Source organism: Coccomyxa subellipsoidea, assembly GCF_000258705.1.
Source record: "Coccomyxa subellipsoidea C-169, whole genome shotgun sequence".
Lineage (NCBI taxonomy): Eukaryota > Viridiplantae > Chlorophyta > Trebouxiophyceae > Coccomyxaceae > Coccomyxa > Coccomyxa subellipsoidea.
The window spans coordinates 2,836,077-2,861,220 of record NW_005178042.1 but is presented as its reverse complement, the minus strand read 5'-3'; the positions used below and the strand labels follow the sequence as shown (position 1 = coordinate 2,861,220).

At 52.4% G+C, this 25,144-nt stretch overlaps 5 protein-coding genes across 5 annotated transcripts; 2 read left to right on the top strand and 3 right to left on the bottom strand.

Moving 5' to 3' along the window:
• Positions 1–50: 50 nt before the first annotated feature.
• On the bottom strand, positions 51–3,996 carry COCSUDRAFT_39226 (glycoside hydrolase; the record flags this gene model as incomplete). The annotated part of the gene is made up of 12 exons (XM_005652092.1): positions 51–242; positions 579–751; positions 975–1,073; positions 1,378–1,559; positions 1,798–1,944; positions 2,111–2,205; positions 2,664–2,864; positions 3,080–3,172; positions 3,275–3,336; positions 3,472–3,580; positions 3,702–3,806; positions 3,961–3,996. The coding sequence occupies 12 exons, from the start codon at positions 3,994–3,996 to the stop codon at positions 51–53; spliced, it is 1,494 nt and encodes a 497-aa protein (XP_005652149.1).
• Positions 3,997–5,260: 1,264 nt separating this feature from the next.
• Positions 5,261–6,868, top strand: COCSUDRAFT_34898 (DNA-directed RNA polymerase II, 19 kDa polypeptide; the record flags this gene model as incomplete). The annotated part of the gene is made up of 5 exons (XM_005652091.1): positions 5,261–5,371; positions 5,480–5,649; positions 5,786–5,870; positions 6,224–6,409; positions 6,785–6,868. The coding sequence occupies 5 exons, from the start codon at positions 5,261–5,263 to the stop codon at positions 6,866–6,868; spliced, it is 636 nt and encodes a 211-aa protein (XP_005652148.1).
• Positions 6,869–7,394: 526 nt separating this feature from the next.
• COCSUDRAFT_52218 (Rh-like protein/ammonium transporter) lies at positions 7,395–14,825 on the top strand. Its single transcript, XM_005652090.1, has 14 exons — positions 7,395–7,554; positions 7,958–8,088; positions 8,196–8,239; positions 8,379–8,621; positions 8,995–9,100; positions 9,560–9,667; positions 10,236–10,370; positions 10,757–10,845; positions 11,202–11,311; positions 11,681–11,861; positions 12,386–12,464; positions 12,740–12,921; positions 13,368–13,508; positions 14,079–14,825. The coding sequence occupies exons 2-14, from the start codon at positions 7,971–7,973 to the stop codon at positions 14,148–14,150; spliced, it is 1,608 nt and encodes a 535-aa protein (XP_005652147.1). The 5' UTR covers positions 7,395–7,554; positions 7,958–7,970; the 3' UTR covers positions 14,151–14,825.
• A 203-nt stretch (positions 14,826–15,028) lies between these two features.
• On the bottom strand, positions 15,029–18,297 carry COCSUDRAFT_55598 (hypothetical protein; the record flags this gene model as incomplete). Its single annotated transcript, XM_005652089.1, has 9 exons — positions 15,029–15,279; positions 15,594–15,794; positions 16,227–16,356; positions 16,538–16,694; positions 16,812–16,885; positions 17,012–17,112; positions 17,422–17,675; positions 17,958–18,094; positions 18,256–18,297. 9 exons carry the CDS (start codon positions 18,295–18,297, stop codon positions 15,029–15,031), a joined length of 1,347 nt encoding a protein of 448 aa, XP_005652146.1.
• Positions 18,298–20,259: 1,962 nt separating this feature from the next.
• On the bottom strand, positions 20,260–24,196 carry COCSUDRAFT_11395 (potassium transporter; the record flags this gene model as incomplete). Its single annotated transcript, XM_005652088.1, has 11 exons — positions 20,260–20,445; positions 20,890–21,013; positions 21,403–21,569; positions 21,866–22,017; positions 22,140–22,266; positions 22,468–22,710; positions 22,832–22,997; positions 23,153–23,300; positions 23,421–23,471; positions 23,615–23,857; positions 23,998–24,196. Coding segments are annotated over 11 exons (1,806 nt in total), but the record flags the coding sequence as incomplete, so codon positions are not given.
• Positions 24,197–25,144: the final 948 nt, after the last annotated feature.

Sequence of the window (25,144 nt, the reverse complement as noted above, 5' to 3'; positions counted from 1 at the left end):
GCGAATCAAGAGGTACGGCTGCTCAAATGGAGGAGCCTGCACAGCGCTGATCAGCCGAGCGGGCGGTAGTTGAAGGAGCGCGCGTCCAGGAGCGGCAGGTGCGCCTTGAGCCGGTGCAGGTAGCTGCCCCAGTCGCGTGACTCTGGGGGCGACCAGACGGCCTCGGCCAGCGCCGTCAGCCGCGGCAGCAGCATGTACTCCACCGTTGCCTCGTCGGAGATGTACTCCGTCCACACGTTTGCCTGCACGTGCAGTGCTGCCTCAGGCGTGCAACACTTTCAAGGATGTGGATGATGTTGGAAATGGGCTTCCTGGAAGGAGCTGCAATGAGCTTTGTAGTTTTCTAGATCAATGTGACGCCAGGGGAGGATGTAAAACATAAAAGACAAAGCAAGTGGCATCCAGGGAGAGGGGGCAGCTTCGCGGCTTCAATGCAGTGTGTGCAACAAACAGGACTCCAATGGCAGCAGAAGCAATGGTGCAGGAACTGGGATTCTCGTCTAGAAAATTCAAATTGCAGCGCCCAGAGGGTAAGGCAGCCAATTCACGGGGTCAGTGGGAGCGTTCAAAGGTCACACCTGGCCGCCCTTGATGTTGACAGCATACTCAGGATCAAGCGTCCAGGGGCACTGCGGGCGCACAGGGAGGCCCACCAGCACGGGGGCGCTGCCCTGCCGGCCAGCATCCTCGATGCCGCCGTTCTCATCCATGGCCGCCAGATACTCCTCAGGGCACTCCCCAATCGCGCCATCTGTGCGCATCAGAAGGAAAAAGTCGATGTTGGTGCATTGCCTTGGATTATTGAGAGGTTGCTGCAACAGACCTAGCCCTGAGTGCTGGAACAACCGTGTAATGAAAAATAAATTCCCGGAGAGTCAGGACGAACAAGTAGCATTACTACTGGCACAGGTGGCCAATCAAAATACATGAAATCAAATGAATTGATTCCTCATGTAGAAAGTAGGGTGCCGGACCTCTTCTGCTGTTCAAGTGCGCCACACTGCCTTCCTCCAGGGCATTGTCCTCCTCAATGTCTGCTTCCTCATCATCCTCGCATGCCCTGACCGGGCTCCCTGCGCACCCAACACCCAGCACTCGGACCCAGCACCTCTTTCACTGCAATGCATGACTTCGTCATGGTTTCTAGCCCACGACCGGATCAGAGTGAGGCCCTCCGCACAAACCCCTGGAGCGTCTTCAGAGAACCTTCCAGGGTCATAGCAGAAGGATCCTTCAACAATGGGGATGCAAGTTGGTTTTTGGTATCCTTCTGTTGATGAGGAGGGTACAATGCACCCTGCATGATGTATCCCTGCCATGATCAAGCGATTCATGTATATAGAGAGCTGCAGGAGCAGGTTGGAGAGGCAAACTTACCTGGCCCGCTGACAGACATGGGTTGGATGCCGGTGGAGGCACTGTCCAGGCCCACATCGATGTCAAGGGAGTCGGAGTCCTGGGGCGGTGTGGCGGGCGGCGGAGGCACCGGACCCACAAATTTATCCTCATCCTCTTCCCGCGAGCTCGGCCCATCTGCAGGCCCCTCCTCAATGCCGTTCCTGCACACACAACAGCTGAAGCATCGTGATCACAGTGCTTCAAGCATCTTAATAGTGAAGGCATGGTTTGCCTGTGTTCCTCCAAGCTCTTCGCGAGTGCGCCCATCAGTCGTGGCACCTGGCAGGCCTTGGCGAGCTTGCCCAATTTTCTGTTGACATGAAGATACCTGCTTAAATACTAGATTGTAAGATACCTCATTTGCTGAAAAGAGAGCAGTGAAACAGGCTGTGAAAGCACCTGTCTGAGGCAGACGCATCAGCGTCCTCGAAGTCGTGCGTGTGCTCCTGTATGAGCTCCTGCTCCGGCGGCGGCGGGGGCACCGGGTCAAAGGAGTAGACCATCTCCAGCGGCAGCATTGCATACCAGGCACCAGGCTCGTCATACCTGCAAACCAGCTCCACTTAAAACAGGCATCAGACACACACAGAAGTCCATCTGCAAGAACTAAAGGTATTTCAATTGTTAGCTGCGCGTGCAGGCAAGGATGGCGTGTCCAACTCGTGTGACTTTATTGTTTAGAGGGAATAATGTGTGTGATGTGCGGCCATACTTGAGCGACTGTCGGTAGTCAAAGTAGCAGTGGCTGGTTGGGGACATGATGACCTCATGGCCAGCCTTGGCTGCCTTCACGCCCCCACTCACTCCCTGTCGCAGCACAGACTCATCTTGCATACTGGCTTGATGGACTCCCCACATGTAGCGACATGACACAGCCTGGCATCACGGTAACACAGGCAGGGACTCGGCAGACCATGCAGCTACGCCTCTCTTAAAACAGCCCCGCAGCAGGTCAAAAGGGGGCTGACACAAGAGCGTAGGGCGCTTGGCGTACCACACGATGAAAAAAGCAGCTCCAAAGCCGTACAAAACGGGCTGATCACCAAAAGAGGTGGTCAGGGAGCGCTGAGGTGCATCGCGCGCCCACCAAGACGTCGTGACATGGCAAAAGCAGCTCCCCGGCAATTCAAAAGGGATCATCATAAGAGACATTCAGGGACCATGACACACCCACCAGGACATGCCACTGCCGGCAGTCCCCCGGCAATGCACAGAGGGGCTGTAAAGAGGTGTGAGTAGGGATCACTTGCATGCATAGCGCGCACCCGCCAAGACATGACGATGGCGCCCGGGGAGAGCCCCCCCTCCAGGATTTCATCCCAGCCGATGAGCTGGCGCCCCTTGGAACGCAGGAACTTGTTGATGCGGCCCACGAACCAGGACTGCAGCGCGTACTCGTCCTCTAGGTCCGCCTCGCGCAGCTGCCTCTGGCACGCCTCGCATGCCCGCCACCTTGTTTTGGGGCACTGCGTCCCACAATTCAGCATGTCGACAATAGTCGCAACCACGGAATTCCAACAAGAACACATGAAGGACACCTGGAGGACAAGCATGACATGGAAGACAGGGATGCAAAGACATGGCTGTCACCCCACAAGGGCACAGCAAGAGCTGCAAATAACAGGTGGATTGGGTGTTCCAAGATTGACACTGGGAATTAAAAATTGAAAAAACTACCCACCTCGTCGCCGCCTATGTGGATGAACTCGCTGGGGAACAGTTCCAGAACCTCGTTGAGGACATCCTCCAGGAAGGTGAATGTGCTCTCCTTCCCCTGGCAAGCAACACATCAGTAACACTGCTGTTAGACCATTGCCCAATCCTCAAAATGACGGTTAGGATATGTATGTAGAGGATAATAATAGAAGGAACACACCGCACAGTACACGTCTTCATGCACACCCCATTGCCTCGGCACTGCTGCGACGTCACCAGTACCTGCGGGACACACCCTGCCTGAGCACCTTCACAGCACTTGATCTGCACTTCATGTGGTGCAAGCCCTCATGTCCTTATGTCATCTTGAAGCACAATCCATGCTAGATGAAGTAAGGAAAGAGGAGAAGTGCTCACAGGCCAGATGTGGGTAGCAAGCGAGGGCAGCGCCACAGTGGCCTGGCAGCTCGATCTCTGGCACAACTGTGATGAATCGCCGCGTCGCATAAGCCACCACTTCCCTCACCTAGAATCCACCAGTCCATACACTTTTTAGCAAAAGTGACATTACAGAAAGCAGGGCTTTTCCAGCAAATCACTTGATGGTAAAGGTTGCGGGGAACAGGTGAATTTCCGGTGCTGCGCACCTCTTCCTGTGTGTAGAAGCCACCGTACATGTTTGCCTCATCCTTCCCTCTCCATGCACCAAACTCTGTCAGCTTTGGGTACATTTTTATCTCTAATCTCCACCCCTGCAGCCAGCATTCATGAAACATTCTTATCAAGGATGAAGTCTCTACGCTTGCACGTTGCAAACCCAATCTACAAAATCATTGTTGCCCAACCTTACATATTTGCATATGGATATACCAAAATTTGGATGCCACATCTGGGACGAGGGTTCACCTGATCCTCTGTCAAGTGCCAGTGGAAGCGATTCATTTTGTAGAGAGCGCAGACGTCCAAGATCTTCAGAATGAAGGGGACTGGGAAGAAGTGTCTGCCCACGTCCAGCAGCACGCCTCGCCAATCGAACCTCGGTGCGTCAACCACCTGCCACCATCGAGTGCCAGGTCAGCCACATGTGACGGCGCAGGCTAAAGTGGAAAGTTTTAAAACGCATGTTGGGGCTCGAAGCTGTCAGAGGAGAGGCGTGCCTCCATGCACTCCAGTCTGATGTCATCGTTCATGGGTGCGCAGGGTGGCAGCAGCTGCAGGAGGCTTATGACCCCATTGAAGAGGCCGTGAGCAGCAGAAGCCCTGATCGCAATTCCCATGTCTGTGATCTGTAGGTTGTAGGCCTCTTCAACATGTGGCAAGCCTTCCAGGGATGTCACCCCTTCGCTCTCCACGGACAGGAGGATGGGCAGATCTGGGAGGCTGCTGTCTGGGTTGTCCACTTGCTTCAACTCCACTGATGCCACGATCGCATCCAAGTATTCTGGGATGTGTCGTCGAACTTTGTCAGTGGGTGAGGCGCTTCAATGTATTATTTAGTTGCAACAAAAGGTGATGGACGTGTTATAAACTGCAAGTAGCGGTGCCCCACAGCTTGATCTGGTCGTAATCAGGTCGAGCTTACAAGCCAAGCATGGGACGTCGTAATGGTGCCAGGCACGACTGATCTCTGCATGTAGGAACCAAAATTACACTATGGAGGTTTCCAAGATAACTAGCCCACCTGATAAATAGAGGGCCACGTCCTCAGCTCCTTCGCCTTTGAAGCCTACGTTAATACTCTGTGGGAGCTCATAGGTTCCGGGCAATAGTTGCCATTCGCGTGGCAATGGTATTATTTTTGGAACTTCCATATGGAAGAATGGCAGTGCACCCTGCAATATTACAGTCTTGAATTCATTGGGCAACCGCTGACGATCGCGGCAGTCTTTCACTTATCCGGAAAATGCAATATTGCGAAATAAAGTGATGATGTTCACCACTTCTTTAAATAATAGATAATCCTTCCGATCAAAGAAGATATCAACTGAGAACTGGTGTTGAGGAGAAGAAGTCATCGGGAAGCGGTGGACACCGTGTTCGGAGGCGTTCCTGGTAAGTAACTGGAGAGTTTGTGACAGCCGAATGGAAGCGATGCTGCAGAGCTCATAAAATCTGCATTTGTACTAAATTACTTCATTACAGATTTGTTGGGGGTTGCTGCACTGGACATTGATTGGCTGAAGGTACTTGATTTTCTTGATGATACATGTTCATCCTGTCTGAACTTGAAGATAAAGTCCGAATAGAGCCAGCCGATCTAGGTCGACCCACTGTTGACGCTGTAACAGCCGTGATCGAACAGTTGTATCTGGACAAGGTTGGCATGGATTCTTGCAACTTCCATCTGCGCCATGCTGCCTACCTGCATCCAAAGTATTCTGCTTGTCTGATCAATTATCCGCGAGACGAAATTTTGTGTGTGCAGGTCGTGAGTGACCTTGGCCTGGTGGTCACGATTTACGACATCCTTGACATTCAAGGGGGGTCAATATACGCCAGTGAGGGGGCAGCCCACTACACTGTGAAATTCAGATTGGTGGTGTTCCGGCCATTCATAGGCGAAGTCCTGGTCGGCCGACTCACCAAATGTGACAAGTGCGCCCGCAGAACCTCTGCACAGTCCTGTGCTTGAGCAATAGCTGCACCAGAGTCATTGGGCCAGCGATTTGGAAAGCTGCTAGACCCTTGACGTGCAGGTTTCTAACTCCTGTGTGATACATTGTGATCTCAGGACTGGGTTGCACCTGAGCCTGGATTTCTTCGAGGATATCTTCGTTCCGGAGCATGCTCTCCCAGCGCCATCATTCTTTGATGAGGTTCTTTCCTGCCCACAACATCCTTTGCTTTCCAATCACATCCATCAGCTTAGCACCATTCCCCCATTGACATCAACATGCTCAGTGCAAGTGCGTGAGACAATCAGTCCATGCAAGGCTTGCAGACGATGCAGGAATCAGTGATCTACTAATGCTGCATGCAAGATAAACACTAAGCACATTTATAGATGTCAGGTCAGAGCTCCCTGGGTGCCCCCCACTCTGGATGATCTGCGCCATGGACGGTCTGAGGGGGCTGGGGCATTGAAATCTTTGACAGTCTCACCCGTTAGTGCACATGGTCAAGTATATATGCATGCCCAATGTCAAATATTGACAAATGCCCAATGCAGGCGGAGGGGCTGTGGTTTTGGAAGTTTGAGGATCAGCCGATGTGGCTGGAGATGGAGGACGCAATCCGGCTGCGAGTGAAGGGCGTCAAGTTCCGGCAGGCGCCAAACGCGCTGCAGCTGCGCAGCGCTTCCGAGCCCGGCGGCGACATGCTCGGCACCGCCGCCAACCCATTCGCACCCATGCAGGTCAGTCTTGTCACTCTCTGCTTGGGGTCATTGGAAAAAAGTGATGCAGAAATGAAAGGCAGTGCGAGCGCCAGATGAATCAGAAAGGGCTGTTTTGCAATGTACCTGGAAGCGCAGGACACCCTTGGCCTAGGAGCAGCTGTATGGAGGCCTCTTAGACAGGGTCTTCAGGGAAGACTCGAGCGTGTGGGGACTGCGAAGGACGTGTGAAGCAAATTCAGCAGCCGCCATTTTTGGATTTTTATGCACCTGGCACACTTAATAGAGAAGAACGCGGGCTCCGTCCCAAACCCACAGTGCTTGGCGAGTTTGGGAGGACAAGATTGAAAGAGGAGGTAAGAATGTGTGGCGTGAAGAAGCACTTGTGCTGCGCAGGTTGTCGGCGCAATCGATGAGGATGGGCTTGGAGTGGTGTCCTGGTGGGACCAGGATGACGCAGCAGAGGACATGGCCTCTTAGTGGAAAGTGCTTCCCACACAGTGGAGTGTTTTCTAGTGTTTCTCCCAGACAGATTGACAATAAAGTATGCCAGTGGCCCACCGGGTGCCAGTGTCGCACGGTTGTGCGTTCAGATCTTAGCCGCAGATGCACTCAGAGGGCTTCGAAATTGCATCCATGCCATCATGGCATGGTGCGCAGTGCGTTCAACGTTCAACAAGATCATCTGTGGCTGTTTCGAGATGTCGTAACAGCCACAAATATGACAGGCCTGATTCTCTAGAGATCTTAGAACTTCTTCATCGATGCCATGCAGCTGTCAGGCTGTGATCATGTTGGTGGGCGGTCACAGCAATGTATGGTCACACAATATTGTACCAAAATGCATGTTTGTCTACCTCGCAAAAGCACGAGGGGTGAAGTCCCCAGCTGTTGATGATCAGATCCCCTGTTAGTGATCCCATCAAAGGGTGAACCCTTCCTGCATACCCTTGCCATTGACGTATGTGCCACTGGCCCATGTGGCCCACATGATTATCACATGAACCGTCAAAGTGTTCCTTCCTGCGCAACCCATCCTGCTATCCTTCAATTCATTGGGTCGCACCTTGCAGTTGTGTGACGTGGTTTGTACGAGACTTTCGGCGGCACAAGCGTCAAGTTGTGACTCTGACCTAGCGACAGGTTGCGGCGGCCTCTTCAGCCAGGTTTGCTCAAGCTCGGCACTCGACAGGCTATCACTTATTGCTTGTTGATAGTGGCAAGCAAAGATATATCCAGTATTTCTGGTAGGTGTTACAGTGGCTCGTTGAGTAAAAACTTGCTCAGCATCGGTGCAGAAAGCCCTACCATGTGCGTCAACTTAGGCTGGAACTTGCAGGCTAATCCTATCATCTAGTGATGCAATGTGCTGTAAATCCTTATCAAGGAGGCTGATCAGCTGTCAGTTTGCTGAATGTACGCGTGCAGTGGCACAACTTACCCGAGTTGGGTCAGGGCGGCATCAGGGCGATCACACCACGCCCACGCAGCGCTATTAGCCCAGGCATTGAGTGATCTCACTGGAATTGGACAAAATCGCTTGATATTCCGTTTGGTTTGCTTGCAAAGGTCATTCGTCATCATGGCGTTCAACGCGACAGATTTCTTGACATCCGAGGAGTTCACCACGACCGTCACAAAGAGCATCCAGGACGAGACTTTCGGCTGGATTCCCAACATCAACGCTGCTTTCGTGCTGAGTGAGTCCTCCCAACCATGACCCCGTCGGCAATATGCAGCTTGACCACCATTCCAGATGTCCAGCTTGGCTCACATCTGCTGAAACTCACTCTGGTGTGCTGTGCAGCTGATGGATACTTCGTCTTCATCATGCAGCTTGGCTTTGCCATGGTGAGACACCTTTCTTCCTCCTATTTCTGCAACCCTCTGAATAACATGACCTGTTTCAAGAATGTGTGGCCAGCAAACACCCGCTACGTCCTTCGTGTTTGGACTCTTCTCTGACAAGGTTTCTGTGTCCGGCTTGCAGCTCACTGCCGGCTCGGTGCGCGCCAAGAGCGCCAAGTCGGTGTGCATCAAGAACGTGATGGATGTGATGTTTGGGGGCGTTGCTTACTACCTGCTGGGATGGGCCTTTGCTTATGGAGACAAGCAGGAGTGCGATGCTGACGCTGTGTGCTCGAGTGTGGGCAACCCATTCATCGGCACAGAGCAGTTTGCCATGGCCGGCACTCCCTCAACCTCCTTTCACACATTCTACTTCCAGTATGTGGTAAGTGTTCCCCTCCCTGCTATGGCAGTTTTCCTCCCTTGTGCTTGCGAGTGCCCCTCGTGCACTTGCATGCAACCTGCCATCTTGACAGATACTATGCTGCATGTGTCCTTGTGCACCAGTGCCGCTCTTGCAACGTTGCCAAATCTCCAAAGAGACCTTGCTCGATCTGCCCTTGCTCATCACTGCAGCTCTTGCAACTTCGACCGTCCTTGAAGGAGACCCTATCCAATCGGCTCTTGTGCATCAATGCTGCTCTTGCAAGTTTGGTTAAACCTTGAAAGATCCCTTGTTCCATGTCAGAATCGTTGCAATGTCACACATGCGTTGATCACGAGTGCGCTGACGGCTGGCATGTGTCTGTGGTGTGCAGTTTGCCATTTCCACAGCCACGATTGTGTCCGGAGCCATTGCAGAGCGAATCCAGTTCATAGCCTACGCCTTCTACGCCTTCTTCATCTGCGCCTGGGTCTACCCCGGTGAGTAATCCTCGCAATGCCTGCGCACAGCAAATCAAGATTGTTTCCGTGGCTGCTATCTTCGTCCCCAAACACTGATCTCACAGAAACACACAGAACTGGTGTCATCCGCCTGCCTTCAAAAAGAGCTTTCAAGATGTCCAACAGCCCGGTGTTGCCATGCATTGAGCCTTGCTGTACATGCACTTGTCCTGGCTTCCGAGTCAGTTTTTCTAGAACTGAGGGGAACTAAACTCTATGGCACACGAAAAATCTGAAAGCTAGAAGCCCCATGGTACATATTGGTAAAAGTAGGTACTGCATCCGAGAAGAGTGGAAAGCAATAATACAGATGTTGCTTGACGTACCTGGTCCTTAGGACTAGAACACGTGAAAAAATCCACTTGTATTTACGAATTTTAATTAAAGACAGGTACAGGCGACTGCTGAAGCGCTGATTTGATTCTGTGTGCTGTGCAGTGCTGTCCCACTGGTGCTGGACTGCCTCTGGCTTTGCATCCCCCACCAGGCTGGCCAGCCTCGGCCCCCTCCTCTTAGGCTCCGGCGTCTATGATACCGTCGGCTCAGGTGACTCATCTTCCTGCGCGCTCTCTGACAAAAGCCATCGTGCACAGGATTCAGGCCCTGCCAGGCTGACTCTTGGAGGAATTTGTTCTTGTGATTGTCATATGCTGGTCCCAGCCAGAAGGAATAAAATTTTGCAGAGAGGGTGCAAGTATGGGAGGGCTTAGGTGTGCCAGGAGTTCGGCCCACAAACTTTGAAGTTCGACTTTACCTCCAGACCAGCCACAGCTGCATGCTTTCAAGTGGTGGAGGTGCAACAATTATCTGCCAAATGGGAAAAAGGGCGGTGGCGATGAGGGCACTTAGGATTTGCTTGCGCACCCTATCAAAGTGTTGAAATGGGTGCAGTGGTGATCAGGATGCTCAGGATGCATGTATGGGGGTGTGCAATGAGTGCTGTGCACATGGAGGTGCAGCAAGAATTTGCAAGCATCTTTGTAAGTGAGAGGAAGATAAAAAGCTCTGCAAGGGTCATTTTGGCGCTGAGGGATGCATGCACAGGGATGTCTAACTGTGGTGTGCTTGTGTGATTGTATCGTGCAGTGCTGAAGGATGCATGTGTGCCCGACAGGTGCTGTGCACATGATGGGGGGCGTTGCCGGGCTGGCAGGCGCGTGGGTTGCCGGCCCGCGCCTTGGCCGCTTCAACCCGACCACTGGAAAGCCGCAGCCCATCCACGGCCACAACGCTGTCTACTACACCATCGGTGCGCACCTAGACCCACATCCTTGTTGATTATAAGCTTTTGCTCTGGTAGAAAGTAGTTGTTCTGTTAGTGCTATGCGCGTTTCCAGCCTTCCAAGCTGGGTGCGGACCAGCTGATCTCCTGCATGTCCTTGTCTATCGCATGGGATCTATCTAGGGTGTATAGGATGTGCCCGTTCCTTGGATGTGCTGCTGCATGTGAGTCATCTGCAAGCATTCACCTGCCTGTCGATCTCAGTTGTGGTGGAGATAAGCCATGCAGCAATGCACTTGAGCTGAGCGCTAGTACTCTCAAGAGAAGAATGCAGAGAAAACGCTGCTCAGCGCGTTACAGGATGGACCATGATTTGAGTTTGAAGTTGAATCTGGTGTGTTCTTCTGCAACAGGATACCTGCTGCTGGCGCTGGGCTTCTTCTGCTTCAACTCTGGCACCATGGCTCAGATCATCGCTGTGGATGGCACCAGCTTTAGCGGGGTGAGATCACATCACCTATCCCCCCTGCCACTGGACATCTCATTAGTCCGCTCAGTACTACATAGCCCAACGCTGCGGGGGTCCATTGGGTTGTACCCTGCCCAGATCAAATAGAAACGTAGGCTTTCTGGCTTGGGGATTAAGAGTGAGAACAACCTCAAGGATCAATGAAGAAAAGAGATCTAGTAATGTATTAAATTTGATGCAAGGTTTATGTGTGTACCACTCTCATTTGACGCTACTGCTGTAAATCTCGGCAATGTTGCGTGCTCTGGAGCCTCATTCGAGGCTACTGCTGTGATCGCACAAAATTCTGCGCGCTCTGTGTGACTGATGTAAGAACTGGATGTGATCAGGTGGTGGCTCGCTGCACAATCAGCACCACAATGGGCCTCTGCTTCGGTGGAATCACCTCTGTACTTGTCTACCTGGCATACTCCAAGTACACCACCGGCCACGCCGTCTGGTGAGTCGGCTGACAACTGCCGCCAGTCTGCAACACACCTACCTGCAGTTTCTTGCAATGAGTTTCAAGTGCATGGCATTTTGGATGCATGCATAATTTTTTGGCGGTATTTTGGGTCTGTGTGTGGGCACGGCTTCAGATTCAGCCTTGCCCACACCTGCACCAGAAGAGGCCTGACACAGTACATTTGATCATGTACTATGTCTGACAACTCAACGCGTGGCTGCTATGCAAAGGAAAGCGAGGCTTGTCCTGTGTGTCCCTGTCTTGCATGCCGCAGGATATGGGATTGAGCTGCAATCCAGGATCCAGAGATATTACTGGTCCTCACAAAGTCATTGTCCAATGACTGATGTGGCTGTGGTGCAGGGACTTGTTCTCAGCCGGCAACGGGTCCCTGATGGGGACGATTGTGATCACCAGCGGCTGTGCAACGTTCGCTCCCTGGGCCTCAGCCGTCGGTGGCATAGTTGGCGGTCTCATGTACCTGCCTTCCTCCCTCTTCACGCTCCACGTCATGAAGATTGACGACCCAGTTGACGCCTTTGTGGTGCGAATCACTATCACCATGTTTTTACTACTGTTATTAGTATTACATGCTTTTCCTGCCAGGAGCAAGGTGCAGTGGTGCGCCTTGCGAGTTCCAAAGGGTCCACTTGGACTGCTTGCAGGCACTATGATCAATGGTGCTCCTGGGCCGGTGTTTTCTTGTTTGTCACATTGCATGAACTCGGGTGGCAGCCCTTCTTCCCTGCTTGGCGCTCACACTCCGTGACAATGAACATATTTCTCATCCATTGCCGATACACAGACGCAGCAAGCATGATCCAGGCAACTTTGCGCTCTGCCCCAACTTCCACACCTGCACGGCTGCGGATGCAGAGACACTTGTATTGCGCGTATCTAGAGCAAAACTTCAGATGTGTGATGCCTTCTGCTTAGCCTATATTCAGGATTTTGGGTGAGTATAAAAAATAATAATAACCGCTAGGCCATGTGAGGGAAGGGGCAGCTGTGCCCCTTCTGCACACGTTTTTGTCTGCACCCCTTCTGAGCAGCTTATTGCCCTTGCAGGTTCACGGCGTCGGTGGTGCTGCTGGTGTAATCTTCTACGCCCTCTTCGCTGAGAAGGACCTGGTGACCGAGCTCTATGGTGAGCTCTCATCCCTTATGTCACCTCGCTCCTGCCATGCATGTCACTCGCACCGCTGGTTCGCGGTATCCTATTTCAAAATCAGTCTCAGCCGTGTTTGCGTCCATGCTAAGAATGACAAAACATGTGCTGTCCTGGGTTGACAGGGAAACTTACTGTTCATGTTGCTCTACATGTCTCCGTTGGCCAGACTTGTATCCCAATGTGAGTGGGCATAGAGCGTGAAATATCACATCCCCTGTTTATCTACTTATTTGTTCTAACTTTGAGCGCAGGTCTCCTGCCGGACGGCAGCCAGCGCCACTGGGGATGCTTCATGGGAGACAATGGCACTGTGCTGGCGGCCAACCTGATATGGGTCCTGCTTATTGCTGGCTGGACCCTGGGCATGATGGTCCCCTTCTTCTACATCCTCAAGCTCGCCGGCCTGCTGCGCCTGAGCCCCCAGGACGAGGAGGTACGCCCCCTAACCTGTTGTCTGCTTCCAGCTTGTTAGGTGTGAAACTCTGAAGGTCTCTGAATCCCCAAGAAAAGGCAGCAGCCTTGGCAGCATACTCTGCCTCGAGCTCTGAGATTTGTCTCCCTCCAGTGCGGCAGTTCTTTCAAGTTTTTTTGATGCTCAACAGCATGTCGGGTGCTGGGCCGTCATATTGAGAGCCTGGGCGCAACGCCCAAAGACAAGTGCACACAGAACGATGCTCTGAAGAGCAGCATCCTCGCACCCCCTGTAGTATCCGCCAGTCAGTCACATCACATTACTTCCAGCCAAATTTGAGCTAATTATCAGAGTCAGTGCCCAGCGTGACATCAAAACTTTAGGAAACTTGTTTGGTAATACGGACCTGATGTAGTGTTGAGAAGAAGGTATTTTGGTGGTGCTGAGTGTGGGAACGCCCCCTGCAGGATGGCCCCGACGCGAGTCACCACGGCGGCTCGGCCTACCCGGGCCTGGAGGATGCTTATGGCGACTATGAGTCATCCGCCAAGAACGGCAACGCCTACAAGGCCGTGGAGAACGGCAAGGGCGGCTCCCTCAACAACAAGGCAAGCCCTTTCATCTTACTAAAACTTCAATCCCTCGTTCTTGCTGTGGTTAGTCCGCCCAATACTGGGGAGGTGCTTGCCAGTGACAGGGCGCCAGGATATGGCCTCCCCGAGACCAAATAGAACTGCAGAAACAAGGGCCGGGGAACTCGAAATAGCAGGAAACAGATCAATGAAGGATAAAAAACTAGATCTAATCTAGCAAATGCCAACGTGCGGCTCATCTTCAGTTGCATTTGTCCTTGGGCCCTAAGGCCCCAGAAATATCCTAAGTGGAGCACCATAGGGCTATCACAGTACATGCAAAGCCGAGGACAGTCCTGGCTGAGTCTACGGGCCACCCAGCCACTTAAGCAGTACTGTGACCTGCCCAAGAGCCAGTTGCATGCATCGGGGAGTGAATACTTTATTGCGGCAATCATAAGCATGGAGCAGAATGACATCAGCTGTGTGGCACATGGTGCATGATGAGACCTCCATAAGATCTTCGGGTGCAGGTGCACCATATAACACGTGCTCAATAGATACACACCGCGTCCCTGAAAATAGTTGTGGTGTGCGCATGTGCAGATCGCCAGCCTGGAGTCTGAGCTGGCGACCCTGTCAGCTAGAGTGAAGAAGATGGATGCTGTGGAAGCCTGAGCCCAGCTGCCACTGGCAACACAATGACTAAAAAACTAAAATGCGCAAGTCTATTTTCCTTCAAGTGCCTTTACACAAATTTATGATGAGGTGTGAAGTATGACAAGTAAAGGTTGCATGCCGCCGTGAAGGCCCCCTATGTGGCTTCCCAGGCCGTGCCATTTCAAGTGGTGTATTAGAGCTAACCAACACTGACATGGGAGTTTCTACCCCTGAAATTTGTCCCGGCATGAAGTCTGCATTTGAAGGCCACTTTGGGACCCTACTTTTATTATTTCTTCATTTGATCACTGTCGGCGTCAGCCCTCGTAGGTATTGAATTTGCCTGCATCTGCTGAGCAAAGGTATTTCCAATATTTATATTCATGTCAATGCGATGAATAGGACAGCTGTACTAAAGCAGGCGATTCTTGGATGGGGTCAAGAATTGTGCTGAGTCGTTGGGGTATGGTGCATGTGCTTACATGCAGAGCGCCTGTTGGCCACTCGGTGGGTTAAGGCCCCTGCTCAAGGCAACATGGATATCTATAGATTGCAAAGCTGTGGCTTTGAATGTAAAAGAGACTGTTGCTGTTTGCAAATGGAACTTGGAGGGGTAGGCTCACATGTCTATACGTGTATGTCAGTAGCTGCCGTCTGCAGAATCTGACAGATGTAATAGTTTTCTTTTATTACATGCATTTGCGTTCGGATCACCTTGATGTCTGCGTTTCTCTTTCCCTAACTTGGGATCTTGTCAGGAAAGGCAGCATGATGCCTCATTGGCCATCCATATATATCCGAGATGTCAAAGTGAATTGCAAAGGCACTGTCCAATACATTTCCATAATGAATATTAGTCATCTCCAGTCGTCCAGTCATCAAGCTGACCTGGGAGTTTATCTCTGCTCAGTGTTTGAGGCCATCGGCTGGAGGCTCCCGTGTGCATTATTAGTAATGGAAGAGGCAGCTGCAAAATCAACCTGGGTTGCAAGGAACCAGCAGAATAGCGCTGTTGCTACGGCTACCACCCCAACCGACCCTGCCATGAGCCACTCAAACCTTTGTGGCTGCCACACAAAGAGCCCCATCAGGTAGCTGAAGCTCTGCAGCAAGCTCTGCAGGCTGCTCTGCACCCCATTCACAACTCCTGCGCAGCAGAAAGTGTCCCTGCTCAGGAGCACAGTTCTAACTCCAAAAGCAGAGTAAAAACACCCTCAAGTCACATAAGAAAGGGCTGGCACACCAGACAGAGGTGGAGTGCTCAGCCCTCACTGCATGCAGATTATTATTGTTACGCATGCTGTTCCTGCTAGAGGCAAGGTGCAGGTCAAGGCTGCCACAGATGCCACCCCTAATGGACTCGCCAGATCCATGCAAGACCCAGTCAACTGCGGGCACAGTACTCACCTTACATACAGCTGCAATATTTCCACAGGCCATGCATGTTTTGAGGGGGCCCACCTAGCTCCAGCGAATCCACGCGCTCCTGCAGCAGCTGAGAGACACACAGGTCGAACGTCCACAGCCCAAATCGCGATGCCACCAATCCTAGTGCCAGTGCATGCGTAGCAGCCTTCGACTGCAGAGCTGCACTCACTGCCAGCGCTGCCAACAGACTGACCAGCTGGCAACAGATCCCCAACGCTCCAGCTCGCTCCAGCCCTTGAACAACATAAAAAGACACATCTTAGCTGATGTGTACCTGCAGTGCTTGTAAGACATCCTGGGTTTGCCAGCATCCGCTCTGATTGACAGGGTATGATTGGTAAGCATGCAAGCTGCATAAGCTGCTGACAAAGGACAGGTGTACAAAATCACCTAGCCACACTTAACTGCATGTATGCAATGAGGTCAACCATGCTCCTGGGCGGGAGGTGTCTTGTTTGCTTCACATATGTTATTCACACTGCGAGGCAGCCCTTCCCCTTACTTTTTCCGCTCGCTCTGCTTTCATGTCAGCATTCCATTTTCTTTAAAATGGCATGCGTTGTGAAAATCATGGTCCCTTGCGCTGCATGAATCACATGCATTTGTAACCTCACAAAGGTCCTCTCTGAATAGGGGACCTCTAAAAGAGCATGGAGAGACGCGCACCAATCCTTTCCTTGAGCATCGGGAAGACAAAGGTTGATGCAATGCCGCTGACAGCCCCAGCACCCCTGTAGAGACTCAGCACTGTCTCTGGCAGGCCTCGCCACTTCATGTATGCAGTCATCAGCAGACCCTGGCCACATCACCACATCATGTCTCACGTCATTATCATGTCATTTTGCATCATCTGGCCATACTTGCCCAGTGTCATCGCCACTCTGCTTAGCAAGTCCTGCATACACGCGTGACAGAGATGAAAGGAGCAGGAGAAATGGCATCTTGATGTGCGAAGTGGAGTGGAGGAGGGGGCTCACAAATGACATGACTGTCAAGTACAGCAGGGCCAGAGCAACTGCAGCTAGGAAGACTTCCTGCCGCGCATATGTCCTCCAGCCAGTGGTGCTCTTCTTAATCAGTTTCTCAATGCTCCCACCAGCCGCCATGCTTGATGATTCAACAAGCTCCTGCTCCCTGCAACCAACAAATGGCTCAAGCTTGAGCATGCAGCAACACAGTAACGAGTCCAAACAAGGCTTGAGACACAAATAGAGAAATTTTAGCAATAAGATAGAAAATTTCTTGGCACACCTGAGTGCCGGGGATAATTGCTGGGCCATTCTGAGGAACCAACACTCTGGCAGCCAGGCAAACATATTCCAAGCCTGCAACATCAGTGCAGTACAGCTTAAGCAGAAGGCTTGGCACTTATGCACATGTGACAGCAACAGGTTCTGTAAGAATTTATCCTGCAATAAGAAGGTGTCAATTTCACAGGGCTGAAGCATTACCATAACGGCGAGAATGGCTACTTGCAGGTTGCCATAAGTCAGCAGCAGGCCTGCCATGATTGGGGACGCTATCAGGCAGGTCAGATCAATGCGCCTCATCCCTGCAAAAGTTAATTTGCTTTGAGAAGCCTCCAAAGCACACCCCTGTGCGCTAATTTTCGCAGCCTGAGACCAGACACATTGCACAATGATTATGCCAACTCGTGTCCCACATGAGCATGCATGCATGCATACAGTTGATTCTGCGGGATTTGCAAGGGCGGCGGTTTGCAATTCTGTCGACAAAATGACGCTGCATCATGCATGCGCAGTCAATCATGCATGCATCTTCGTCCCGGAACAACACAGACGTCATGCTTGTTCCAGCTACCAGAGATGCTACCAGCAAAATGATGCATTGGAAGCAGCACCTGCATTGAGGATGGTTAGCGCAGTAGAGTCTCCTGGGCAGAGGGCCTTGGTCCACTCCCTCTCAACAGACAGAGCGCTGCCCTGGCAGCCCACGCTGCTGGCAGAGCCCAGGGCTATGGTCAGGACAGCGCACGGCCAGAACAGAGCCGCGTTGCTCCCGACGAGTGAGGCGGCCAGTGCGCTGCTCGCTGACAGCGCCACACCGCAGTTCTGCAGGATGTACATGTTGCATGCTGCTGCCAGACGCGGCGTCCTGCCATAGCACAGGCCCAGCCAGGTTCACTTTGCAAGCCCCAGCTGTTTCAACAGGCAACCTCATTGAAAAAGCAAGGCGCATTTTCATATGGAAAGCTGTGTGGAAGAGGAAGAAGCAAAGGCCAGGCCAGACCCAAGACCAGCTAAATGTGTAACCATGCAAGAAGCTGCTTAGGGTGGAACAAGGACAAGTTCATGTCAAACTCTAAAAACTGATGCGCATATACCAAATGATGCGAGCCCCCACACGATATAGGAAAGCTTCATGTGAGAGTCTGACCGGTCAATGTAGGCGCCGATGTGGGGCCCAGCAATGACTTGCGCGCCGCTGTCCACGAGACCAAAGGCTGACACCAGTGCCAGGGAGCCGGGGCGCAGCTCCAGCAGGATCAGGCCGATTGCAAACTCCCACATACGCTGCGACCCACCAGAATAATTTTCAACTTGAATATATGCGGTGCCTCTTTAGACCTCTCTAGCCTTCACATGCTCATGCCAGCATCATCGCTAGATTGAAAGCTTCAAAGCTTGTAAACGTGTACAAATGCGATGCACGGTAACTGGCGAGTGATGCCCACCTGGCCCCAGGTTGACAGGAAATGAGATCCGTAGAGCGCCATGTGAGCCCTGCTGGTACTGCATGCTTCTTTCATGACATCTTCGTGATGGTCACCATTGCTACCTGGTGCCAGAGCTCCATTTGTAGCACTGCTGTAAGGTGCTGCATGCGCCACATGACTGCCTGCCTCCGGGTCATCTTGCGCTCTCGATATTTGCTGCAAGGTTCCAGCCAACAGGGGCTTGTCCTCATCATATTGCTGCGCATCACCCATCACTGGCACATGTGCACTGAATCTAATATAGCAGGGTCACTTGTGTTGCCCCAATCCTTAACAGATCAACCCAGATCACTAGTTGCTGCCAGAAGATTGCTGCCGTGTTTCGGCGTGGGATAATCCCCTTTCTAGTGATAGATGTGTCGGAAAGCTCGAATGTAGATTTAGAATTCCATCCGCATGCTCGTTGAGAGCTCAGGAAGGAACATCATAAGCGAATTGGCATGTTCACATGGCGTTACAGTTACAGTGTGAAAATTTCAGTGACCGTGAAGCCCAATCGAGGCCAATTTTCTTCGGCGAAGCATGCATCATCAGTTAAGAATGAAGACTCCTCTTTGGAGGAAGATGAAGGAGATGGGGAAGGTCCCCAGAACCCACACCCTTAGGATGACGTCATCGAAGAGGAAGGAGAGACGAGCTTATATAGAATGGGTTCCAAGTGCTAAGGAGATTCAAGCATCAACGTGACGTTACATCTTTACCAAATGCATTTGCAAGTGCAACACAAATATTCCCTGGCCTACTCGCTAAGTGGCGGGCCTGCAGCTTATGAGCTGACAGTGCTCCAGTGTTCAATGCTGCTAAGCTACCAAAACCTGCTCTTCTCACTCTCACGTCTCCTCTCTCTTCCCTCACTACCCTCATTACCAATGTACGTATCATCTACACATGGTAGGTGATCCTGACATCGAGCACGCGCTCGTGCACGGCGCACCACGACTCATTCACATCATAGCTGAGGTTGCGCAGGGCGCCATACAGGTTCTCAATCAGCAGCCTTCGCAGCCAGTGCGACTTGGGCGCGGCTCGGAGTACGAATCGCGCCATCACAAAGGTGAGGCCATGAGTCCTCGAGGCCAGGATGGCGGCCGCCTCGCTGTCGCCACCAAGCGCCGCCCCGGCCCCCCTGAACGAGAGCTGCGCCGCCGGTCCGCGCCTGTCCGGCGCATACTCAACCCCTGACGTTCCTGCGCGGCCGCTCTCATCTTCTGGAGCCATCCTCGACAATGGCGCAGCTTCATCTCCGGACGATTCTGCGTCTCGGGCCATCGCGCTCGGCCGTATGGAGTCGCCCGGCCCATTGCTGGACCCGGGACAGCTGATCCCTTCTGCTGCTGAAGCGCTGCTGCAGCCTGTCTGCTCCGGCTGCCCATCAGCTGACTGCATGGAGATCTCAGAAAGCTCAATCGCGCTGTCTGCTTTGCGGGCCGCACCAGAGCAGCCTTCTGACCGTGGCTGCTGTACTAATTGGGATCCTGCGGACCGCTCACTAGCCGGCTGGCCCTGAGCAGCGGGGGAGGGCGGACTGGCGGCCCCTGAAGGGGACGCCTCTGGATGCTCGACAGGGGGCACGATGATGTGGCGCATGGAGCGGCAGGTCCCAGACTTGCGGCGCAGCGCTGCTGAGCTGATGTAGCCTCCATCCAGGCTAAAGCCTCTGCTCGGCGACCCGGAGTGGATCTCAGCCGCAGACCACCTGCGCCACGCCCCAATCATACTGGGCGCTTTATACGCAACGTGCTTGTAGCCTTGATAGACTCTCCCACATGGAGACTTTGTCAGTGCAACGGGAATGATGATAAGTTCACTATCCTAAGGCTGCGCATATGTCTGTTCAACCATGACAGTAAGAACCATTCTGGCAGGACGGTCCTCACTTCAAGGAGCAAGGAATGACGGCTTTCCAAGGATTGCAGGACTACTGTGCTTGTTATGATGCAGGAAAGGAGCAGGAGAGAGCGCTCACTTGGCGGCCATGGCCTTGTAGCGCGCCTCCTCCACTATGGACTGCAGGAGGCCGTCCAGGAAGGCAGCGTCGCGCACAAGTGTATCCGTGTAGCCGGTGCGGCAGAGCACGCGGTAGAAGCCCGGCATGTCAAGCTGCCTCACCTCGAATCGCTGCTCCTGTGACACAGTTGGCAGCGGCACCTGCACCAATCACAGCCCGCCCTCACTCCTTAATATATGTCGAGAAGACGGCCTCGAGAGAAAGATGTACGAAGCTACAAACGCAACACCACACTGACCCTACATGACAGCTGGCTCCATCCATCCTTTATCCTGTGAACCCTCTCACAGGATAAGGAACGTCCATGTCTGAACAGGAAGTGGCAAATGAAGATACAAACCAAGAACAGCCGCAACATGATGTTGTCGATGTGATGCATTATGCATCTGCACAGACAATGAGCCTGGCTTCTTTATCAAGAATATGCATGCAGCCCTATGCAAAGGTGCAAAAGTAAGCAGCCTGCCCAGAGCCCTTCCATACCCATTTATGGGTTTCATGTTCAAGACAGCTTCAACAGTTGGAGTTGGAAGCTTATCACAAGCAATGCTTGATTCTGGACCCTTTGAACGAGGGAGGCACACCTGCTGCACAGTCAGGAAGACGACGGTGTGGTGCACGACGCCCACGGTCTCCAGGACATGCACAAAGCCGGAGGGCAGTCCGAACGCGTGCTCGCCCAGATACACTGCAATGCCTGGAATGCGGCTGATGGAGTTTCCCGAGTGCAGCGAGACATCCAACGCCATTGGAGACGAGACATTGCCCCTCGCTAGCACCAGCCGCTTGCCCCTCCTGCAACCCACCAGATGTCAGCCTAAACATGCACCATCTCGTGTGGAGCTCCAAGCTCCCTGCTCATCCAGTTAAGCATGCCGTGTTGCATCAGTCTATGGCCGAGCCGAGCATCATCACGCGTTTGTCATGCTGTTTTCACTGGTGTTGTGTCCTCTATGCCTCTGTGTTGTCTTCATAACAGGAGAGTACAACAGGAACAGGATTGCATGATTGTCTCCATGTCAGCACTCCTTTTTAGTACTTCATCTATGAGAGAAAAGCAGTTTGTGGCACTTTAGAGATATGAAGGCAAGCCTTACGTGCTGTTGGTGTCGGGGGTTTCTGACTCGCGCAGAAGCTCCTCAACGAGGTCATGGGATCTCGCGCGGCTGTGGCGCAGGCGCAAGAGAGACCCCCAGTGCCATGTTGCAGCGATGCACAGGACCACCACCGCCACCACCAGGGGGAACCAGCCCCCCTGCGGCACCTGCTCACATGCCCAGGAAAAGGGCCCCATCAACATCTTTCAGTCCATAGGTGGGCAACTTCCTTGCAAGTGACTCCAAATGTAGCTGTAAGTCTTGCTGACAGGAATGTGTGATTGATCAAATGTCTGCAGCACTCACCTTTTGACCCAGCTAGCTCTGTCTGAAGAGCTACTGCTGATTGAGAAGTTAAGCAAGAGCAGGTTGCATGTAACGCCCTTCTCACTAAGTACCCCTCATACTCTGTGTTCACTGCAGGTAAAAGAAGGAATGAAGGAAGGGAGTAGGACAAAGGCACCTTGTAGAGCACCGCCGAGAGGTAGACGCCCTCCATGCCGATAAGGAAGGCAAAGATTGCAAACACAGGAATGGGGTGCCAGTCCCAAACCACCAGCATGACCACTGTTATGAGGATGGTGATGATGACCATCACCATTACTACCACGAGACCTGCACAAGGCACAGGGTTCAATTTACAATACAAATTTAGGCATGCGTGCACATTTGCAAGGCAAGCATCTGCAGGGGTTAAACTATTTACCGGTAGGGGCTCTCTATGATTAATTGCTTACCAAAGGCGTTGCCGATGGCTGTGGTGTCTCGAAAGCCAGCAACGAGGGCTATGCCCAGAATACAGAGGACCCAGTTCACTTCTGGGATGTAGATCTGCCCTTCCACCTTTTTGCCAGTGTGCACCACCTGCACAGCCCCAATCCAGCCTTAAGATCCTTTTGCTACAACGGAAAGCAGATGAAATAATGAGGTTGTGAATAGTCCTTCAGAAGGTTCCTCGGTGGGGCATCTTAGCTGAGTACAATGATGTATACGACAGTACAAATGTGTGAGCAGGGATGCCAGGCAACCGCTGGAATAGCTGCAGGGATGGTGCTGAGCGCTCACCCTGACAGAGGGAAAGCATGAGAGGACTGCAGACTGGCGGACGACCGAGAAGGCAGAGGTGATGAGGGACTGGCTGCCCACAAGCGCACTGGCCATGGCTATGATGAAGAACGGCCAGAAGAGGGGCTCCGGAATGGACTTGAAGTACGACTGCGCGTAGGACTCTGGGAAGTTTGCCAGGTACGCCGTCTCACCGAAATAAATCAAGAGCAGGCTGGGGTACACCAGGCCTAGCGTCCCAATCTGTGCGCGGAACACACATGCTCACTCCCGCGCGCTACTGAAATCGGTACCGCTGATGCCGGGGAATATTTACATCAAAAGATGATGATATGTGGTGAAAAAGGCTTAGGAGGTAGCGCACAGTGATGGCCCGGTGGGAGAAATGGCCCATGTCAGCGTAGGTGGCTTCACTGCCGCTGATGCAGAGGACAATGCCGGTCAGAGACACCCAGGACGCCCGGCCGCTGCTCAGGAAATATCTGAATGCGTAGTGCGGGGAGACAGCCTTAAACACATCTGGCATGTACCTGCATATTACCAAAAAAGGCGCTTTGTCAAACTGAGTATACAACGTGACAGGCAAGGCCAGTAGACCAGCAGGTCTGTACCGCAGATGTACGGAAGAGTGGATAAATTTAAATGCGGTACAAAAGTCAGCTGATGTCACCAAGCGAGGCATTACCGTGCGATGTTGTAAACGCCGAGGGCAGCATTGGCCAGAAACCACAAGAGGAGCACTGGAGAGAAGGCCATTCCCAGCTTGGCCGTCCCAAAGCGCTGAATGGAGAACAGAGCAAGCAGGATCGCGCAGCTGATGCCCGCAATCGCCTCTGCAATCAGTCAGGCATTTTGTTGACCAACAGTCTCTCAAAATGTTGATTTTATTGAGTCAAAACCTTTGAGATAATGGTAGTACATGACCCAGTTTGCAGTGGCAGATCTCGACTCACCATTGCTCATGTGTGGGTTGATGACCTGGACCCCCGCCATAGCAGAAACCACTGCACCCACAGAGGAGATTAGTGAAAATGATTACATTTTGTGCAGACAAGCGATAGATGCACATGCAAGGATCATGATATGCAAGGGTGATGAGCAATTCCTGTCGATGTGCTTCAGAGTCAGCTCAGCAGGAAGAGCACACCAGAAGCGGCTGGAGAGAGGATGCCGTCGCAGAACATGAAGGCCGTGCCCAGCAGCACAATGCCTAGTAGAGCCTTCTGCAATGGCTTGCTCCGCTCCAGCCACCGTGCCCTCTTCGGCTGTGCGCACTGTTGCTCAGCCAATATGCCATCTGCCCCAACTGCATCCTCCCCTTCAGGAACCTGATTGAAGGCGCTGATCCGCGCATGGCGGCAGAGCAGCGAGTACATCGCAATTGTGCCACCTGCAGAGTCACAGACAAAGACGATGTCACAAGTTTGCAGATAGGCAAATGTGTTCCAACTAAGGGGTAAAGAGGAGCTGCTGCACATCAAAGTGCAGTCAAGGATTGGAGAGTACTATTTCCAGGCAATGACTGCGGACCTTCGCCGTTGTCATTTGCGTGCAGCACCAGTGAAACGTATTTGAAGATGACCACGATGGTGAGAGTCCAGAAGATGAGGGACATTGTCCCCAGGACATCATCGGGTGATGGCGTGGAGCTGAAAACGTTGGGGTACACATAGAGAGGAGAGGTACCAAGGCCTCCATAGACCACGCCGATGGATTGATAAATCAGCACCCAGAGCCTCAGCCCTTTCGAATTCTGCAAGCATGCAGGACATCCTCTGTCAGAGACACCTTACTTATAGAAGGCAAAGGCACCTCTGGCCTGAAACAGCATAGTGTTGTCTTGTGTAAGAAGAGCTGTGCGATGTGATTATTGATGCACCTTCAGTTTTTCTTCTTTAACGTTCGCCTCGAGGTCGAGGTCGGTGACACGCCTGTCTCCAGCCTACATGAGAAGAACACACAAACTCCAAGGTAAACAAAGATAGCTCCTTCTCATATGGGACAGAAAGAATCAGTCAAGCCCGATACGTCTCATAGATGTCTTTGTCTTTCTTGACAAGATTGTACCTCCTGAGCAGGCCTGCCTCCTTCTTCCATCAAGTTGATGGGGCTGTATGTGAACTGACTATTCTGACCATATTGTGCCTCCCAGTCTGATCCATAGGTAGCATACAGACCCCATCTCAATTCCAATGTTCAACTTCCCAGCCTCTAGTTCTTTCTCACTCGATATTATAAGGTCAATTCGGAGTTATACAAGACTGTAGCAGTCTGAACCAAAAAAGCCTCCACAATCAGGAGGCTTTGCAGCAATCATACCACTATAACAGTGACTTTCAATCGCGGAAAACCAGCTTTGATTGCTAGCACTAGGTGGGACTATACATTATTTCAGTGATGCATCATGACTTCGCGGTTGCGGTAGTTCACTGCCGTGAAATAGAAGGGGTACATCCCAGGGGTGGCCGCTGCATGCAACCATGCAACCTTGCCAATCTGATATGCCATCTTGTCATCCCTGGTGACACCACTGTCCAACCGGTGAGCCATGACAAGCCCAAACCAGCCCACAGCGGCATCATGCATGCGTGCATGCATGATGCATGCCGCCGCCGCCGCGTGGGCCACGCCGCGCGGCAGCCGCAAGTGAAAGTCCATTGTGCCGGCGCCGAGCAAT

Excerpts from the sequence above, each read along its gene's own strand:
- COCSUDRAFT_52218 (XM_005652090.1), top strand. The coding sequence starts at position 7,971 with ATGGCGTTCAACGCGACAGATTTCTTGACATCCGAGGAGTTCACCACG. Across the intron at positions 9,101-9,559 it reads CTGCGCCTGGGTCTACCCCG|TGCTGTCCCACTGGTGCTGG; the intron begins GTGAGTAATCCT and ends TGTGCTGTGCAG. Across the intron at positions 12,922-13,367 it reads TGAGCCCCCAGGACGAGGAG|GATGGCCCCGACGCGAGTCA; the intron begins GTACGCCCCCTA and ends CGCCCCCTGCAG.